This window comes from Physcomitrium patens, chromosome 12, assembly GCF_059467195.1.
Source record: "Physcomitrium patens ecotype Gransden chromosome 12, ASM5946719v1, whole genome shotgun sequence".
Classification (NCBI taxonomy): Eukaryota; Viridiplantae; Streptophyta; class Bryopsida; order Funariales; family Funariaceae; genus Physcomitrium; species Physcomitrium patens.
In genome coordinates this window covers 15,667,917-15,688,152 of record NC_143421.1, presented here as the reverse complement: position 1 = coordinate 15,688,152, position 20,236 = coordinate 15,667,917, and the positions used below count along the sequence as shown (strand labels likewise).

At 39.6% G+C, this 20,236-nt stretch overlaps 2 protein-coding genes across 4 annotated transcripts; both read left to right on the top strand.

Annotated features, from left to right (window-relative positions):
* Positions 1-126: 126 nt before the first annotated feature.
* Positions 127-10,088, top strand: LOC112289236 (uncharacterized). The gene is made up of 18 exons (XM_024534286.3): positions 127-1,511; positions 2,098-2,367; positions 2,658-2,848; positions 3,238-3,406; positions 3,635-3,772; positions 3,930-4,113; positions 4,324-4,559; positions 4,804-4,974; positions 5,475-5,585; positions 6,002-6,121; positions 6,309-6,465; positions 6,822-6,985; positions 7,282-7,368; positions 7,667-7,995; positions 8,318-8,381; positions 8,603-8,742; positions 8,934-9,120; positions 9,342-10,088. The coding sequence occupies exons 1-18, from the start codon at positions 1,212-1,214 to the stop codon at positions 9,687-9,689; spliced, it is 3,366 nt and encodes a 1,121-aa protein (XP_024390054.1). The 5' UTR covers positions 127-1,211; the 3' UTR covers positions 9,690-10,088.
* A 2,476-nt stretch (positions 10,089-12,564) lies between these two features.
* On the top strand, positions 12,565-19,896 carry LOC112289237 (vacuolar protein sorting-associated protein 51 homolog). 3 transcript variants are annotated; one of them, XM_024534290.3, is made up of 21 exons: positions 12,565-12,669; positions 13,081-13,286; positions 13,624-13,763; positions 13,921-13,975; positions 14,365-14,472; positions 14,730-14,828; positions 14,988-15,065; positions 15,306-15,383; positions 15,604-15,756; positions 15,914-16,014; positions 16,238-16,314; positions 16,481-16,554; positions 16,694-16,760; positions 17,123-17,244; positions 17,494-17,754; positions 17,935-18,051; positions 18,382-18,453; positions 18,602-18,652; positions 18,833-19,066; positions 19,231-19,407; positions 19,595-19,896. In XM_024534290.3, exons 2-21 carry the CDS (start codon positions 13,122-13,124, stop codon positions 19,727-19,729), a joined length of 2,364 nt encoding a protein of 787 aa, XP_024390058.1. In that variant the 5' UTR covers positions 12,565-12,669; positions 13,081-13,121; the 3' UTR covers positions 19,730-19,896. The 3 variants fall into 3 exon arrangements, with proteins under 3 accessions (XP_024390058.1, XP_090111137.1, XP_090111136.1); XM_090255011.1 differs by having other exon boundaries at positions 12,988-13,286; XM_090255010.1 differs by having other exon boundaries at positions 12,565-13,286.
* Positions 19,897-20,236: the final 340 nt, after the last annotated feature.

The window sequence follows — 20,236 nt, the reverse complement described above, 5'->3', positions numbered from 1 at the left end:
GCATCGCAATGCCTCCTCGATGATGCTCCTTGACATGGACTCAGCGACCATGGCCACTCACTCAGCTTCGATGCGACCACTGACAGAAGAAGCCATGCTCAACGTGATCGCCATGGCAGCATCATCACTCATCCAAGCCCCCTCACTCACTCCAGACCATGGCCAACATCCCCCCTCCCTCCCTCCCTTCCTGGCTCATGAGCAAGGACGCTGCTCCACCACGCCATAAATTCGTCCCCAGTTGCAGATCTTCGTGAGAGCTTGATGCCCCTGGGTGAAGACGATAAAATCCCCTACTTGCAATGAGCCACTACGTCTCCATTGGAATTGCTCCGTCTGTCTGTCTCCCTGTGTGAGAGCTGGTGTTGCAGATGAGAGGGCGCTGGAAAAGCTCGAAACTCATGATCACAGTGTGCTGGTGGTGGGTTTTCTTTCCTGTGAAGGAAAATGCCAGTCGTTTTGGGTGGAGATAGAATTGGCGAAGTAGAAGCAAAGCAAAGCGAGAAAGAAAAGAAGCAGAGGTGCCCGGGCTGGGGCTTTCCTGTTCGCGGAATTCCCGTTGTTGAAGTGGAACGAAAGCTCCCTTGTGGCCTTGACGTTGATTGATGGCGGGCTGGACTGGTTATGTTCGTTTATTTCTTCGCTTCCGCCGGATGATTGACTGTTGATTGTTGCTTGTATCTCAAGACCGACGCTGTTTGCGTTTTGTATTTCTGTGGGAGATCTGAGCCTGGTGGAGCTGAAGAGTTCGACGTTGGAGGTGTTGGAGGGACAGATCTAGCACAGGATTCGTCGAAGCGTTTGGAAGGAGTTACGACAGCAAGTTGGTGAGCGGGAAGCTGGTTTGCTGGATCTGTGGGAGGATTTAATGGTCTGTTCAACCTTCAAACTTTTCTGGGTCAGGCATTGAGGAGCTGATTGTATCGTTTTGGGGAGGCACTTGCAGCTGTATCTAGCGTGGAGTTTCGTTCAAGGTCGTGGGCTGTAGTAATGTGAGAAGAGTGAAGGAAATTTCGACTGTCGCCAGAGTTGTGAAATATTTGCCGCGAGGCATTTGAAGCACTCTTTTTTCGGGGGGTAGGGGAAGTAGTGTAGGGGGTCTCAAGGATTTCCCATTCACTGGGCTTGAACAATTTGTCGAATGTGCGGATGGGAAATTGAGGTTTGAGTTTGATAAAAAAGGAGCAGAGGACAAGACTTCAGAGAGGTGGATGGGGACTTCCAAAGTGAGATGGTGCAAGTACAGGATCTTCATCGCAATCCTTATTGCAGCATCCATAACAGCAGCAGGGTTGTTAGGTTTTCACAAACCTTATGCCAAAGGATGTATCATGACTTACATGTACCCCACGTACATTCCTGTCCCGCTGCCGAATAATGCCACAGGCGGCAAATATTCTCTATATCTTTATCACGAAGGCTGGAAGAAAATTGATCATCAGCTCCACCTTGTCAAATTGTCGGGTGTTCCAGTTCTTTTCATCCCTGGCAATGGTGGTTCTTACAAGCAAGTGAGTTTTCAGATAGTCTTTGGATTAAGCTTCTGGTATTCGACGATTGTCCAGTTATCAAATCTTTAGAATGTCCGAACTCTCGATGCAACTCAAGTTGGTTCGCAAGCAGAAGTGGTTCAATCTTATGATGGTTGTAACTTTGATTCGAATCTATTGTCAAGAGCCAGCTCTAATTGGCAGAGAAATTGGTCGAGCAGTTGAGCATGGCTTATAAGATTATTATGTGTCGATGGTCATTCTTGATTGTATTAATCATTTCTTCACATTCTCACAAGCTAGAAAAGCACAGAAAATTGTTATCGTAGGTATGGAATTGCTATTTCAGATGACAGCTTCGTGTAGCTATTATTACGAGATCCTTGTACCAGTTGCAGCGGACTGGATCACTGTGTCTCCAATTTGGGAGAATTCATTGATGAAAGACGCAGATTTTACTCTTTAGTTTGTTGGGAAAACCTGAGATAAACGACGCAGTTTTTGTGCTAATGGACCGAATCACCTAGATTGTCTGACAGTGTGAATTCTAAGGCCTAATAGCGAATTCGTTGCACATAAACTACGATCCTTTTTTCATTGTGTTCAGGTGCGATCCATAGCAGCAGAATCAGATAGGGCATACAATGGGGGTCCACTGGACGCTCAGTATTATCATCAGTCGTCCTTCACGCCTCTTGAAGCTGAATCAGTGGAAGATTTTTCGAGTTTTTCAGAGCTCTTGGGTAGATCCAAACCGGATGGTCGGTATGCAAATCACCTGGATTGGTTCACCGTCGATTTGGAGGGGGAACACTCAGCTATGGACGGGTGGATCCTTGAAGAGCATTCCGAGTATGTTGTGCAAGCTGTTCACCGGGTATGAGTCTTCACTTCAACCATCGAGACACAAACATTTCTCGAATTTTTTGAAACCTGCATCTGATAGTTCAATTTTCGTACTAGACTATCTGAACTTAAATTTCAAAGTTCTAAATTCCGTCAAATTGATCAAGGAGCTGTCTCATGAGGCTTTGCGAGGGATTCGTAAGGTCCTGCTCATCAGAAGAGAGCTAGTTAAAACAAACCATCCTCTTATCACATAGACGACTCGTCGGTCGTAGTTTGTCTGCAATCTTATACGTTCTTATCTTCTTCTTTTGAAAACAGATTCTTGATAGGTATAGAGAGTCTTTGGAAATGAGGTCCAAGCATAATGATGACAAGGGGGAGATTTCGCCCACAAATGTCATCTTGGTTGGGCACTCTATGGGTGGCTTTGTAGCAAGGGCCGCAGTGGTCCATCGAGATATCCGACCTGGAAGTGTTCGAACTGTTCTCACTCTGTCGAGTCCCCACAGGTATGTTGTCATGTTTGGAAGAATCGAATGCGCATCCACAAGTTCCATTTTCATCTATCATGTGCGCTGGGGCTTTTAGTTATGTGCCGTACTCACATATAAAATTTGGAAGTAGTATATGTGCTCTGAGTTTGAGCGTCAGCATATAGATTATTGAGTATTTCACGTGGTGTTTTAAGTTTTCAGACTCTCAACGTAATGGTTGAAAATGTATACTAGGGCTGAGTTCAAGTTTATTATTTCAGCTCATACAGCGCTTAGTTTAGTGCGATATGTTTAGTTCTGCTCATGTTTTCCGACATTTTTAATGATCTCAGTTTTCCCTTTTTTGGACTGGTTTTTGGCCCTGATATTCATTTTGCTCCCATTTGGCTGTCTTATGCTCGCAGATCACCTCCCCTGGAAGTTCAGCCTTCGTTTGGACGCTTCTTTTCGAAAGTTAATGATGCTTGGATACAAGGTTTTAAGGGTAGTGTGTCAAATGGAGGTCATTGGTCGAGGCCCACTTTATCAGATGTTGTAGTCGTGTCGATAGCTGGAGGTTCGCGAGATTATCAGGTGTGTGCTGAGATCATCTGAAAAATAAATGCTTTTGGGTGGTTTTCTTTCGGTGTACTTGCTGCTGGGCCATGGTAGTAGTAGTATGCAAAACTTTATTAATGTGTGATTTTCTTTTCAGTTGTTTTCTTTCACTATCTGAATTGTCTGATCTTTGGGCTTTCGTTGTTAACCTAGTCTCACGATAGTTTTATTCGTTCTGATGGTGGACGTGTTGCTGCAAAACAGGTACGGTCAAGAATGGCTTCTTTGGATGGAATCGTACCTCCTACTAATGGTTTAACTATTGGTACAACAAGCATGGTGAACGTATTTCTCTCTACAGAACACCAAAGCATTTTATGGTGTAATCAAGTGGCTATGCAGGTGGGCAAGGGTTATAATCATTTGTAGAGCATGACTTCAATACTTTCTTACTGGGCTGTTGTAATAGACGTTTGCATATGAGAACTGCCATTTGTAGAATTTGGATGAGCATTTCAGCTGTATGGCCGCCTCTTATTCAAACTCCATTGCTCTACAGGTCTCGCACACACTGCTGCAGCTGATAGATAAGAAAACAGGGCAGCTGATGATAAACCCACATGAAAGAATGGCCGTCTTTGTGACTAACTTGCGTAGTGCATTACCTTCTTCTTTTGGTTGGTTACCCAGCATCGATTCAAGGATTCCGTTAACTTTTCTTAGAGCAACCCGTACCGGAAGAGGTGTGTTGTATTTTTCTCGTTTAGTTCCACACCCACATACTTTTTATAATCTTGCGTTTACAGCAGTCTTTATGAAGGTATAGATTCCGTATCGCAAGTCTGAAACGTTTCACCTGCAAGGTCAAAAGTTGAACAGTGACAAATGTGAATGCTATGCAACTCCATGAAGTTCTTGGTTGCAGAGATGGTGCTAATACGTTGATTTTGCAGAGGATCAAGCTTTTGGTAGAGACAAAGGGGAAATCGAAGTGGATGAGTCAATATCAAGTAACAAAAAGATGACTGCAGAGAAACATCGAGGCACGCCAATCCAGGATCTATTTGCATGCCCATCTCATGTTTTTTGGCTGAAGGAAGTGCCTCAGTCAGATCTCTATATTAAGTCGAACATCATGACTGTGCTGGCAATGGATGGTAGACGAAGAGTTATGGACATCGAAAGATTCGTAAGACCTCAAACCATGGTGTGATGCATCTTGTTTTGAACGTGTTGTAGCGATGGATGAACAGCTGCTTGCACATACTTAATTTTGAACAAATTTTGTTTATTGATGTATGGTTACTATGGCATATTTGTAGTTGGTTTCTACCAATTAGTTTTACTGTAGAACTGAAATAGAAGACAGTCTCTCTTCTTCTGTACTTGTGGAGTGTTTAACAGTTGGTTCAATGCTGATGGCTTGATGTTAGGCTAAGGATGGTGATTGGTTTATTTTAGCAACAAACTTGGCACCATGTGTGGGTGTACGTGTACATTTATGGCCTGGTAGTGCCAAACCTGGTGGTTTTCTTGATTTTGAGAAAGCAGTGGAAATGAGTACGAAGATGACTGAAATTCCAACAGGTCCCATTCAACGCCAGGTCTTCTCTCTTATCATTTTCTTTCTCACAAGATGTCTATAAGTTTCCATAAAGTAGTAGTCTACTAATATTTGAATGGACAGGTAGTGATGGTCAGTATTCTGTGTAATTACTGTGCATTAGTTAATTACATATCAGCTTGGAACTGGTGAACCAACGAAGAGATTGACGGTTTGCCGTTGTTACATTAACATCCTTGATAGTTCGGTACTCTGAGGGACATTATAATAACTGTGCCTCACAGATGATAATGTCTTTTTTACGCTGAAGAACGTATACTTTCAACTTCAATGCTTCTGTGGAGTATGACTTGGCTACCAAAATGATTGTTCTGATGCTTTTAATCACGAAGACTTTTGGATCGAACTTTAAAGCCGATTTCTACACGCTTTATAAGAAATAAATCGTAATGACGTCAATTGATATTATATCACTCATAGTTATCAACCTTCAGTTCCACTATTATTTCGTACTGCTTATCTTTTGTTGTTGCAACATAGACTGAGCCGGGAGGACAGACGGAGCAAGCTCCTCCCTCAGGAGTTTTACGCTTTAGACCCAGCGATTTACATGGCTTCCAGTTTTTGACAGTTTCTGTAGCTCCACGACCGGTAAGACCAACTATGCGTTGATCGTTCCTTCTATTTCATGGCAGTTAGATAATAGGAGGATTCTCGAGATAGATGCCATGCCCTTAGCTTATGCATCCATTAGGTCAACTCTTGTGAACTATTCCAGGTGAACTTTGAAAGTCAATCGTGGTTCTTAGTTCAAGAAACTTACAGATGCTATATGATAAGCGAAGGTTGAAATACGATCTAGGGTTGTGCTTGCACTTCTGTTTGTTAGGAAGTCAATCTGAGGGATGACAAATAACTAAATATAATACGTAATTTGTAATTTTTGTGAGCTACCTGAACCTGGTGTGCTTTGAAGTAGAGAAAGCTATATCCTACACGAAATGGGTTATCATTATTACTATTATTAGTAGTATTTGACCCATGACTTGGGCGCGTTTTATTTTCAGAGTGTTCGAGGAACACCTCCACCTACAGCAACTATGGCTGTAGGGCAGTTTTTTAACCCCAAGAAGGGAAAGATGGCTATGTCACCCTTGGATTTAATATCCACGATTTATAAAAAGCAGGTAGTCTGTGAAAGTCCTCCTCATGTTTTTGTCCTCAAGTTTCTTACTATTCTTGTGATAGTTTGGGTGCTTCTGTTCGTAGTAGATTTACTGATTGTGTGAAAGCTTCTCTAACATGCACTGTGAATCACATTTTCTAGAAACTTGGGTTTGTTATGTTGATACTACATACCAATTTTTCGTGCAGGAGGTTTTACTTGAGGAGGGTCATGCAATGTTCTGGAATTTGTCCATCGCTGTGTCGGCCGGAACTTTGCCAGTAAATTTGACTGTCAAGACTCTAAGTTGTGGCATTCAGGCAACAGTACTTGCTAAGGACAATCCAGGCCCTGAAGAACTGCTCAGTAAGCTCTTTTGCCTTATTTTCTGGTTAATACTCTCTGGATTTTTAGAACTACGAAGTTATACCCTGCTGAATTTGAATTTTTTGGGACTAAAGATTTTGATATGACCACCTTTTCTGGTAATGTCGCTGGACTAAGTTATAAATAGTCAACATGTCTTTCTTATTCCCAAGTTTTCCCACTCTGTCGTCTTTTTCCTTGTGCTAATTCTTTCCGTTATTATGATGGAGTATTAGATCTACTTCTGTATTTTGTTAAATTTCTAGTGCACCCACATCCATCTTTATTTCCACCACCATCTGATGTGATATGCGCTGGAACTTGAGTAACTAATTACCCTTCGTTTTGGAATGCAGAACTTTGCAGAGGTCGATGCTTTCCTCCAGTTGCTCTTGTTTGGGACCCTCCTTTCGGCTTGGAAGTCCTTCCAAATCTGGATTCTGAAATCGTAGTGGTAGATTCTGCGCCTGGAATTTGGGGAACAAGTTACGGCTCTGAGCACACAACAATAGTTCTCTTGGTATGTTCATTTTCAAGTATCGCTTAAAGGGCGGGACGTTTTGTACTTAGTGGTCCTTGTTTTCGAAGACAATTGGAATGGCCCTTTAAGAAGTTTGTTCAACTTTATTATCGTACGATGTCGAAGTCTTGTAGCAGACTACAGTATCTTTTGTGTAGGACTGCGTGTGCCCGTGCGTGCCTCTGTGTGCTCATTTTTTTACTGTTTCTTTAAAATCTGCGTATTGTATACATTATTGTAGAGATGTCTTGTTCACATGTTACTATGCTTATTGTGAAATATGTGCTCGCTTACAGGTTGACCCGCACTGTTCATATAGAGCAAGCGTTGAGGTGTCGTTATCAACAGCTTCTAGTCGCTTTGTTCTCGTGTATGGACTACAGGTGCTTACTCTACTTCATGCAAATGGTGCGACTTGTGATGAGCTTTTAAACTCTAAGCCCTAAACCAACTGGGTTATCTCTACACAGTTCGTTATACATTTTAGTTCACCAAGGGTTTAACGGAAATTCGATCCATTTATGACAGTTCTTTCTCTAGCTCTGTGTGATTGTTCACCACTTGAACTCTGACACCTTTTTCACAATTGATAACAGATTTGATTTGATTTTTGTAATTAAGTGCGTGTTTTGTCCGAACGTAATCGTCAGAAGAAAAAGTAATTTTCTGTAAGTTGTGCAGATCACCGGTTTGACTGTGGCAGTGATTCTATTTGCCCTCATGCGTCAAGCACGAGCTTCTGAACGGGACGTCATGGTTCCATCAGTTGTTTCATGCATTGAAGCAAACCTACGCTCTCCATTTCCACTAATTTTTTTGGCACCTGGGCTCTCGGTTATTTACCACTTACTTTCTACATTTGGAACAGAGACTCCTCCATCTTTGATTAGTTTCCTGGGTGTCTCTTTTGTGTCTTACATCTTTGCAAACGGTGTTGTTGCTGCGCTTGCAATCGTCAGCAGCATTGTATTCCAGATTGCATCTTTTATCCAAGTCTTCTTCAAGCTAAGGTGAGTTAAATAGCTCTATGTATTCTTCACCATTACTATTGTGTTTTTAATCATGCTTGTTTTTGCCACTTCTTATTCCTGAATTTGATCTAACCGCAATAGTTCCTTCAATAAAAGATTATCTTGATTTTTTTATTCTTGATTTTTATTTTATTTTATTTTATTTTTTCAATGCATCAATACAAATAACGTGGATTTCAATTAAAATACTTCTAGACTTGTAAGGAACGTCACTCACTGTATATCATTTAGAAGCAACACATAACCCTCTGTATCTTACACTTGTTAAATCTAATCAGAAAACAGCAATTTGTACTCGCAGGTTTCAGGCATATGAGGGTCGGCCTAGAGCTCGAGAGCCAGCTCAATTGCGCGGATGCTCACTGGTATCTAACTCCAAGGATAATTTTGTGCAACTCGCATCTGCTAGTGTATATGATGAATATTTGCACAAACACTTTACAGTATTTATTGGTCTCTTATGATTCTCTTATATTTGTTCTTGCAGTTATGTATATCCTTTCTTACGTTTGTGCAGGATAGAAGCTTTTAAGTTGTAGGTTGCTGTTAAGTACCAATATTTGACTGTTAGTTTTCTTGTGAGCAGGTGATTAAGAAGCTGAGAGAAAGACCATTACTAGCTCTGGTTGCCGGAATTTCTGTGCTTCTTGTTTTCGTTCATCCTAGCGTAGGTCTCATCGTGTTATTGTTGGTCCATGCTTGGAACTGCCAAACTGCTCTTTGCAGGTAACAATTCAAGTCACCTCCTTCGTAGCTTGATTTTCCTGAGTGTGTTTGTTCCTCTATCAATGTTACTGCAGCCGCAAGCATGATCACACTTGATGCACTGAGGTTCCTCGAAGTTCCTTTTCTTTCAGTTCAGAATAAATGACACACGTGTAAATTTAAAATTTTAATTTTGTCTTTAATGCATGCAGCCACCGGCTACACAAGACTCTTTTGTGGAATGCGAAAAAGGAAGACTCGGGTGATGAGTCGAGTAATCCTGCCGTCTTTATTGACGGAGATAATCATCTGGAGACTTATCGATACCGTCAAGGACTTTTACTGCTACATCTCGTAACCGCTATTATGCTTGGCCCTTCCCTGGCTGCATGGGTCCAGGTTTTCCCCATATTCTTCTACACATAACGTCTCGAATTCCATTGAAAGTATCAATATACAATTTTCATTTGATGTTTTGAATCGTATGTGTTAACATTTGCTTTAGAATAGATATGGAGTTTATCATTCCAGCTCTATACCTTTATTGGCTTGCAGGATTGATAATATTAAATTTTCTTTCACCATAATGACATTGACTTCTTTGTTTGGCATTTTTGCAGATATCTGGATTGGATCGAACTCCACCCTCACTTCTTGATTTACTTCTATGCTTTGGTATTGTGCTACACGGGCTGTATTTCAGCACTTTAGACCCCAACATTACTTTCGTCCCACTATCATCTGTGTTTGGCTCAAGTACTCCTGAAGCTGGTTTCAGTTTCATTTATGGCATCTTCGGCTTGTATTGTTACTATGCTGGATTAGCAATGGCTCCGTACAAGGCATTCTATGCACTTGCTTTAATTGGTGCAGTAACCGCAGTCCTTAGATTTAAGGATACACAAGCTGGAGGACTAAAAGCAGATGTGTTCGGAAAGAGACGGCACCCTCATACGCATAGACATTGATTTGTTATTTCTACTAACTTGATTCAACTCGGTACAATCAGTAATCGATAATTCATTGTAGAGGATTCGGCAACTTTTCAGGTTGTCTGGTGTTTCTAAATTGAACTTTCAGCGGGCCAGCAACTACTGGCTCTTAAGTAGTCAAAAGGAGCTGTTTCTTATAAGAAATCTTCAAAGCTTCTTGCTCTAGAGCAATTGACTTTTATTGCTTCAACCCATTAGTGCTTGTCAAGCAGATAGAGACAAGCATCAATCATTGAAGTGTTCAAGTTTAGGTGATAGTATTTGAGTAAATCCAAGCATCAACCCAGGGGGTTAAGAATATGAGAATTTCACAAACATATGGGGATTTTGCACATTGTGAATTTTAAATCTCAATTGATTATCTTTATTATCATACATTAAATAATGTTGTTTACAAGAAGGTTATATATGTTTTATGTTATCTGTAGTAGTTTTTTTTGTAGCATTCCAAGATACTTGATTATTTTTGTTCAGTGAGATTTTTCTAGATATGCATAGAACTTTAACTTGATGCTTCTAAAAATTTCTCTTTATACAAATGAAACAAACTATTAGGTGCATAGTCTACTAGATAAATGGTTTATACACAATCTTTTCACAAATTGGACATAAATAAGGTCCTTGGAAGATGTTAGTACATATACAAGGTTATTAAGAATTTTCTAGACTTAGACTAAGAAGCTCATTATTAGCACTCAAGCCTTTTATATTTATTACAAATCCTTGTCACTTGTGGAAGTTAAAACATTTGTGTTAATTAATTATATTTTCATTCAATCAATAAATGAGATGATTTATTTTATATTTATTTTTTAAACATTCCTCAAATCTACTCAACACTGTTTTAAGATTGCTATAGAAAAACCTAATGGTGGTTGAAATATCTTGTCCAACATGTAAGATGATCCTCTTACACATCATCCATACACCAAGCTTTGGAATCTAATTTTTATCAAAGTATGTCTAAAATTCTTTAGTGGTTTTGACAAAATGTCTTGTAAAGCAATAATAATGTTTCATCTAATTAAATAATATCCACAATATCAACATATTTAATATAAAAGATGCTTATATTTTATAATAAATTGATATAAATAAAGAAAAGAAAAAATATGTAAAAACATAATAAGTTGATAATATTTTTTTCAAAAAATATTAAGAAAGCTTACTAAACATATATTAAATGTATTATAAAAACTTTATACAAATTTGTTTAAATATGCCACATGTTTTATAAAAACTTCTCTTAAAAATTATGTCTTTAAGAAATAGCCATAGAAGCATGAAAGTATATATATATATATATATATATATATATGTTTATTTTAAAGTTTTTAGATTCACATTCTTAATAATAAAGATACTATAAAAAAATATCATGTACATAGGAATTTGATTTTATACATCAACTTATTCATAATTTTAAGATTTTTTTCTTTTCTTCTCTTATCCTCATAACTTTAACATCTACAAAATCTTTCTTTTTTCTAACCAATTTAATGTTTCAAAGACATAAAAGTTTTACTTTGGCTCAATATACTTTGGATATAGAAAAAATAGCACAAGAATATTATCTCATCTTGTTAGTTGCTAATAAAAATATGCACATCAACAATCATGATCGAATACACTTTTATCTATATTAGAAGATGCATACCTGAAGATGGTCTTGTTGTTTCTGTAGTTAAAAACTAAGACATTAGAAAATTGCATCTTCAACTTCAATCTAAAAAAATCTCAATGGTTTAAGATTGGAATGTTATAAGGATATTTATAAAGACTTCATTTTATGATTTGTAAAAAATCATTGTTATAAATAATAAGAACTAAAAATAAAAATAAAAATAATACTAGGAAAATGGTCATTAATAACATCAATATATTAAAAGAAATAATTGATAATATTATGTTTAATATAATCAATTGTGAGAATTTTTTTTTTATATATATATATATATATATATATATATTGCTAAGATAGAAGCTTACTGATGCAAATATAAAATAAATTTATTTGTAAATCAAAGAAGATTCAAGAAAACTAATCATGATTCTTATAACACAAGTTTGTAATCTAATGACAAGGACTTTTTTGGCATTACACCCTAATAACAACTTACCACTAAAGTTCATTAGATTTAGGGATAATTGGCTTATTAAGCTATATATTTCCATATGGCGGTTTTATGTTGTCAATTGGTCATAACTTGATGTCAACTATCCATATACTAGTCAAATATATAATGTCTAATAGGAGTTATATATGTATCTAAATACTCTTTTAATATGCTAATGTTGAATTTTCACATGCTTAGTGCAAGCATGAAACGTAGGATTTCTTGAAACACAAATGCATCTCTATTTATCACTAAAACTACTCATATGACCATCTTTTGAAAATCCAATGTCTTTGAATAATTTATAAAGCCGAACTACTTTCTTAGTTACATGAGTAACTGCTGTATACTCTGCTTTGGTGGTAGATAATGCAATTGTTGGTTGCTTCATACTGTTCCAATTGATAGCACCACTTATCAACAAAAATATATACACTCATAATCAACAGACTGCCCGGATTCTTAAAATAAACAAAGCATCAATAATTCCAAAATAATTTCCTGACATGCCCTCTGACCCGAAATCGGCAAAGAAACCTCGTGGAAGTTGCTTCAAATAGATGAACGCAATGTCGGATGGTGAATGTGGGCTCTGTCAACGAAGTCGCATTCGTCCACAAAGATGAAATACATCCTACAGAGGCCCCTTTATTTATCATTCATTCATGCATCGCGCTGGGGTCGTCCCTTCTTCCGAAGAGCGTGTGTGTGTTTTGTTTTCTGTAGAGCGACTTCAAGCTCGTCGCGACAATACCCTGATTGAAGGAAGCTTAGCCTTCCTAGCTCGCCTGCTCATCGCGCCATCCTCATCTGCACATATTCTATCCTCTGTCGCCTAGGTATTTGTGATTTTTTTTTCATTTTTTTCTTGCGGATTTTGCAGCATTTTTGGAGGAATTTTGAGGATTTGAGTTTCTAGCTAGGGGAAGAAGGAGGGTTCATTGCAGCTGGAGGTGGAGCCGCGAAGAAATGTGTGGCAGTCTTGGGATCGGGAAAAGCGTGCAGCATTATCGTATACCTTCTAGCGTGTCGGGATCTTAAGGATTTGGCAGTGGATGTTGGGCCCATTTAGTGGAAGATTTGTTATTGGGTTATTGGGCTTGGAGGAGCTGCGTATTTTGACTTCTTTCAGGGGATTGTTTGGTTTGTTGATTTAGAGTGGAAGCACATTGGGGACCAGTTGGTTGGTCTCCTGACGTACATTCTGAAATCGGGATCAGTAGGGATCTCATGGTTGGTTGGTGTTAAAGGCGGAGTGAAGTAGCACCGAAGACAGAGTATAGTGGTGGAGATGGCTACGAAGGAGCAGGACGAAAAATCCAAGCGATTGCGGGAGCTTCTTAGCAGCTTTTATGGCTCCGGCTCACCCGAATCCGAGTCCCGCCTGGGGCGTCGGGACACTTTGCAGGGAATCAATCTTCCCAATTTTGATTCCGATCACTACATTTCATCCCTGGTGAGTTCTGGGGTTAGCTTCACTCCATGCATTTTATTTCCATTCCTGGATAAGTGCATTTGTTTGAATACGGGAGCTGCCTGTCAAATGATGCTGATCAGCATTTCGAAGATCTTTAAGAGGGTTCCTCTAGAGTTGTAGAATTCAGTAAAGTTCTCAGCACTGGCCTCTTCTCAAAACCACTTTGGAACATCGACCAGTGAAAAGGAATGCTATTCATGGTCCTAATTGTGTCCGTCAGTGACATAATGCCATCATTTGAATCACGTCATTCTCTTCTTCCTTTCCCTTGGCTTGCATCCTAAAACCCAATCCTGCATTAAATTTGCATACACAGCTTCGCAAGTCACCTCTAGATCGCTTGCTGCAACGGCACGTGGAAATGGCTGCCGAGATAAAAAATCTGGATAGTGATATGCAAATGCTGGTGTATGAAAACTACAACAAATTTATAAGTGCAACTGATACAATTCGACGGTAGGTGTTTTTTTCATGCTTGGGATAATTTGTAGTGGTTCAAAGTACTTTTAGGAGTTAATGTTCGCCCCTCCGCAAGCATCGCCTCTTGTTCTTCTAACTTAGCCATATATTTTGCTTTCAGAGTTGTTGACGAGGTGCTTGTCTGTTGATGCAGCATGAAGGAAAATGTATCTGGCATGGAATCCAATATGGATCAACTTCTTAATACGGTAAAACATCAGCCACCTTCCGTCCATTCTTACAATTCGATTGATCGCTCTTCTGAATAGTTAGCTATCATCTAGTGGTCGAAGACAAGTTAGTTTCTGGCCAGAATTTGAACTCCTGATATCGAATCAACATACTTTATGGCTCCTCTGATATCGTGGTCTTTCACGGTGGTTAAAACAATTTAAATGATATCGGGATCAGAGAACCCTTAAATATTTTGTACGTTGTGTTTCCATTGTATGAGATCATGACGCCATGCTTGTCCTGGAACCTAAAGATTACGTGGTTTTGTACTGCATGGATGAGAATTTTCAGGTGTGATGCATTTAGTGTATTTATTCGCAGTGGTCGTTGAAGATGCCAGCTCTAACACTCTCTTAGTGGGCAGGTTACCGTCATTAGGGGGAAAAGTGATGGCGTCAATGCCTCCTTGTGTGAACGTCGTGAACGGATCGAGGAGCTCAACGGTACTCGAAGTCTCCTTCGGAAAGTCCAAGTGGGTGCATTTTCCTTCATGTGGAGTAAAGATTAGCATGTTCTAGTTTGTCGACACGGGATTTTAAACTCAATATAAGCACTTGGTTCTCTAGCTATTCCTTTGCAGATGAATTCACTTGATGAGCTGCAATTTCATTTCTGTGAAGCTTTTCTGTTTACGTTTGAAATAATTCCTTTCTTCGAAGAGAATCACATGATCGAGCAAAGTGTTGCTGCAGAACTTCTGTTGAAGCGATGTGTGTCTTGAATGTGCAGTTCATTTTTGATTTACCCCAGCGTCTTCGCAAGTGCATGAGTGCTGAAAACTATGCTGCAGCTGTGAAGTACTATCAAGGTGCTCTTCCCATCCTAAAGGTAGTTTCTCTAATACTCTAGAAGCATTAGCTTCATACTGTTGTTGCTGAAAATTAGGTTTGAGTTGAACTTTCTGTTCTATGATCTGCTTGCTTTGGTAGATCTTTCATGTTACTATATAGTTGCTTGATATAGTTTTGTAATTTGTGGCAAGTATAGGCATATGGCCAAACATCCTTTCGGACGTGCAAGGAAGAATCGGACGCAATTATTAGCAATCTTATCAAACGTCTACAAGTTCGTGCGATTTCTACCTCTCTTTTTAATTTTGAAATTGTAAAACTTTAATTTTACAACTTTTGTCAAGCTTAGTTGTAAGAAGTGAAAGTGTCTGGGATTCTTTGATCCAAGCCTTTGAGAAAGGTATTCATTTGCTTTGAATTATTATTATTATTATTATTATTATTGTCCTTCGTTCTTTATCATTGAGTGATATCCTGAGCTGTTGGTGAGAAATACTGAAACCTTTTTCCTCAGGCTCAGGTGATGGATAGTTCAGCACCGCTTTCAGCACGAGCTCAAGCAGTTTCACTTCTCCAGCAACTCAACTATCCAGTATGACCCTTGTCTTCCTCTGCATTGCATGATGTGAAACTCACTAACTTTGGTTTCGGTAGTCCACCTTTTCTCAGTTGCACTAGTTGTCATATAACTGTTCTATATTTGTTCATAGATATACGATAGAGTGGTATGCTCATTCAAGATTATAGGCTGTGTGATGTTCTCAAGGCAAGGAAAACTGCTCACATACACAGTTCGTCAATGATGGTTTTAGGTGGACACAATGATGGACACTTTTCTATCATTTCATGGGGAAGACGAGGTGACAGTGAAGTTGGACTTAAATAAACGGCTTGCTTCTCAACAAGGCCTTAAGGCACTTGACACTTTTGGTTCACGAAAGGATTTGCTCAACGAAGAAGAAAAGGTACACTACCCTTCATTTCAAATTTTCATTTCAGTTCTTAATGGTTTAAGCTTAGAACTAGCACTACAGTAAGTACTTTTTGCAAGTTCTAATTAAATAATCTTAATTAATTGCAAGTCCGTACTTCCTTGATTAACAAGTCCTTAATCTGTAACAGGATTTCATCCAAGAGTTCTTAGAGAAAGCAGTCACATTCCGGGAATTATTTCCGAAGGGTGAAAAGCGTCTTTTGCAGGCTTGCCATGAATTCTTTGATGAGTATGACCATGAAATCTTCAGTGATCTCTTCTTATATCTTTTTTATTTGTATTAACCTATCTTTCCTCAGTGTTTATATACTTTCGTCTTATTAGGAAAATCCTTGTGTTTTGTGATTACCTCATGTACTTTCAAGTTCCTTGTGTTAGGTGCTCAGTTGATCAGTTTCAGCAGCATCCACAATTTTGACTATTAATATTATCTTTCGGGTGACTTAATGTAGTTACTTCGAGACTGTTCAGCTTACACTTCAGCCTCCGAGTGGAAATATGTCGGCTGCAGAGCTGAATGCTTCATTCCGTAAGCGTCAATTTTTTGTTTAGTTTCCTTCTCTTGTCTTTAGTACGTCTGCAGAGTCTGCACATGTGTCAGTTGATTGAAAGACATTCCAAAATTCATCTTTTCACTATGCAGGGGTGCTCGATATCCTTATTTCTACCGTATTTTGCCTCTTTCGTGCATACAGGGCAACTATCAATGGACGTATCGAGGATGAATGAGTTGGTGCCAGAGGCAAATCTTCCAGCACGTGCTTCTGAGGTACTCCTAAGTCAGCTACAACGTAACTTTCATGTCTTGCAAGTTACCAGTGTACTTCTGTGTTAACAGCATTTTCTTTTTTCATCCTTCACCTCTTTTGGAATACCAGGTTACTTACCCATGCTTGTCCAACTGTTAGGCAGTGGAAAGTGCTGTGCGAAAACACGTGAAAGATCAGTTTCAGAACCTTTACAGTCGCATGAAAGGTATGGCTCCTCGATGCTTGTTAGCAGCAAGATTTTGGTGTGCCATTGTACATTGCTTTCAAAAATTTGGAGTAGGCATTTTACCATTTGAGTAGTGCTGCAGCTCTGTCGGCTCCAGATACTTAGCTTTCTGTACCTCAGACATGAGATGCATATGCCCAATTCTTGATGAGGCGTTAATGTTCATACATGCTAAATAACGGTCTTGCAACTATTATCATATGATTCTGGAATGTGGGGTATGTTAGTTGGGTCCGATTATCTACCCAAGTGGTTATTTACAGCATGATTTGGAAAGTACTATCCTGTCTTCAATCTTCACTGGGATTACCGATAATGTAGTATTCTGGTTGTGATTGTAGCTTCTCTGACCGTGGCTGATACATCAAAAACACCTGATTCCAAGGAGTCTCCGAAGACCCTCCAGTATTTCCTAGACATCGCACAGAAGACAATCTCAAACAGCAGTCTTGAAGTCTTGCAGGTTTGGGTTCTTTCTCTACTTACCATGTATTGAAATGCGTAAAGTCTATATGAAGTGCAACCTTTGGGAAACAAGCACTTCTATCTACGAATCGGTTCGACTGTAGACTGTCATACGTGCTGTGCACTTATTCTTTTCACAATCATATCTATGTGTAATAAGAAAGGTGTCTCTAAGCTTTAGTTTTCATTCTCTGAACCTCTACTTGTGTCCTATTTTTGTTAATCGTGTATCGTGCACATTTTACAGGACCTTAAGGAGCTTTTGGATGACAGAAAATTATATTTACTTCGTTGGGCAGATGAATATACGGATCTTGTTCAAGGAGGTTTTCAGGAGCTTTTCACCAATCTTGTCGATCATTTTCTTTTTCTATGTGTCCGATCTGTTGAGACTCCGTCATCATCAGACAAGTCACAATCTCTACAGACTGTGACTCCAAGCTTGATTATTTTGGCGTCCCTTCTTTCAGTATACCTCTACCAAACTGCCGTTCCACAAATTACTGAGGTTAGCATATTCACTATTTCGCGACTTCTCCTCCGTACTGCACGATGCGATTACTTCGAATCCTGTAGAAGCATGGCAAGTTTTGGCTCTGAAAATACAGAATCAGTGATGTGTCTCGTTTGAAGTACATAATGTTTGTGTTTGACTGTAACAAGTATCATGTCTGGGTACTCTTTGCAGACATTGGGGACTTGGTTTCCTGGCGGGGGTGCTATGGGATCTGATGGACGTCCAGCTTTCGTTCCTTCAGAGATTTGTCGTTTTTTTCATACTACTGGAGAGAGACTTCTTCAACAGGTTCCTTTTTTTTCTTATCCACAAAGTTTTACTAGATAAATACAGACCTTAAACCGGAAGGAACCCTCTGGGACCATGAGGCTCTTGGGTACAAGCAGTGCCCAACCCCGAACTAATGGTGATCAAGACCTATGCACCGAAGAATGTGTATGGGCTATAAGATTTTGGGCACAGTGGTACCACTATGCAAGGAAAGGGCTGCGCCCACTTTACGTAGTGATTCCCGGGCTTAATGTTATCTGATTTGTCTGTGGATACAGTTAGAGAGATTTCCCTTTTTTAATCTTTGAGAACTGGATACTTATGTAATCTGGTTCGCTTTGGTGACAGTATGTCGATATACAAGCTCGCAAGTTGTCCCTCATAGTTCGGAAGGCTGTGGATACCCCCAATTGGCTGAAGGTATGTCATCAGATTATTTGACGAATATCTTTTTGGAAGTTTCATTCTTAGCACTCCATCTGTTGGTTATTTTTTGTCAGTGTTTCTGTAGAGATCCTTCCACTTCAGAAAACTTAAGAAACTAATGTTTTGTGTGTGGGTCTTGCAGTATAAAGAGCCAAGGGATGTCCGTATGTTTGCAGACTTACTCTTGCAAGAGGTGCGACGTGTACCTCTCTTTTAATACCATCATAGTTTCTCGGAGCACTATTTGCGTGTGTTTGTAATATGTGATGAATCGATTTACTTACATTACGAGAATACTGAGGATATGTTCGGTGGGCTTTCAGTGTGTATGAATCCAATCATTTTTTTGTTTTTTTTTTCCTGTTGGTTGTAGGTAGAGCGGATTCAAATAGAGGTAAAGCAATTACTTCCTCCAGGACCTCGCCGCACGCACCGGCATTCTGATAGCTCCGGCAGCATAGGGTCAACTCGAAGTGCTTCTATAAGAGAAGATGGTCATCGTGTCGCCTCCAGTCGCTCCAATGCTCGGAGCCAGTTGTTAGAAAGGGATGTGGCGAGACTGTTTACAGAGAAAGTTGAAATTTTCACAAAACTTGAATACAATCAGGTTAGTCCTCCAAGATCCTATGCACCTGACTTTTTTTGGTCGATTCAGTGCAATTTCCATTAATAGATTTACTTAAAATGAAAACAATTGCTGATGGATTGTGTGAAATCATTATTTGAAGAGTTCAATTTAGTTAATTTTCCAAAAAAATTGGTTTTATGCAGCCGTGGGTGATATCGACGGTGGTGAAAATGACTCTTAAAACTTTCGAGGAGTGCGTGCGACTCCAGACTTTCAACCGCGGAGGTTATCAGCAGATTCAACTGGATTGTCACTATCTCAGAGAACCGCTGCAAAATTTGGTCGAGAATGGAACAGTAGTTGAAATCTTGTTGGATGAAGTAAGCGGCCTAATCAACATCTGAATTGCAAGGTGGCACTCTTAGTGCGAATGGGCTAGGTTTCTTATATTGTTCGCAGAGAAAGTTATCGTTGCGTGGACTAATGTCAAAGTAGTTCAATTCACGGAATACAATACCCAACTGAAATGTACTAACTACTTTAATATGTCTGTATTCGATGTGATAGGTTTGTTCAGCAGCATCGGAGCGATGCCAAGACCCAGTGCCCCTAGAGACAGCAATCTTGGATAGACTTGTGCAGCAGAAGAAAGCCAAGATGGAGTCTGCTAAAGAATGGCCACCCACACTACCAGGTCCTTAATGGAACTGTATCGCAACTCAATGCTCTTCATTCTCCTCCTTTCTCGCCAACCTTTGGTGCCATCTGTTGCGGACTGTAAGGTTTTGTGGCGTAGTTTCGCCAGAGTGCCAGCCATTTGTTGGCATTCTTGTACAAAAATGAAGAAATGAAAGTTTTTACTTAACCTACTCGATGCACAGTCTCCTCCTTTCATTAGGTTATTGGGTCAAATATCTGTTATAAAATTTTCATGCAGGAACCTCCACCCACTTTCCAGTTATTCTAGTTCGAGACAATAATCTGTGTTTTCGTCGTTTCTGTGAGCTGTCGAGAGGAAGCGAGGAAAAACACCCAGAGGAAGTTCTCGGATTGATCACATCCGCCAGCTGACGCTGCTTTGTAATAGATGCTGCTTGAAAAGCCCAATTCTCGCATACCCCTTTCTCTCGAATGTACTTCAGATACTGCTCCGTTGTCCACGTGTATCATACCATTGTCCGCGTGGGCCAGACCTATATCATGGGCAAT

Bases quoted from the DNA above. Each gene is read 5' to 3' on its own strand.
- LOC112289236 (XM_024534286.3), top strand. From the start codon at position 1,212: ATGGGGACTTCCAAAGTGAGATGGTGCAAGTACAGGATCTTCATCGCA. The intron at 2,368-2,657 runs GTATGAGTCTTC...TTTTGAAAACAG, and splicing joins TTGTGCAAGCTGTTCACCGG to ATTCTTGATAGGTATAGAGA. The intron at 7,369-7,666 runs GTGCTTACTCTA...TAAGTTGTGCAG, and splicing joins TTCTCGTGTATGGACTACAG to ATCACCGGTTTGACTGTGGC.
- LOC112289237 (XM_024534290.3), top strand. From the start codon at position 13,122: ATGGCTACGAAGGAGCAGGACGAAAAATCCAAGCGATTGCGGGAGCTT. The intron at 17,755-17,934 runs GTTAGCATATTC...TACTCTTTGCAG, and splicing joins CCGTTCCACAAATTACTGAG to ACATTGGGGACTTGGTTTCC. The intron at 19,408-19,594 runs GTAAGCGGCCTA...TCGATGTGATAG, and splicing joins TTGAAATCTTGTTGGATGAA to GTTTGTTCAGCAGCATCGGA.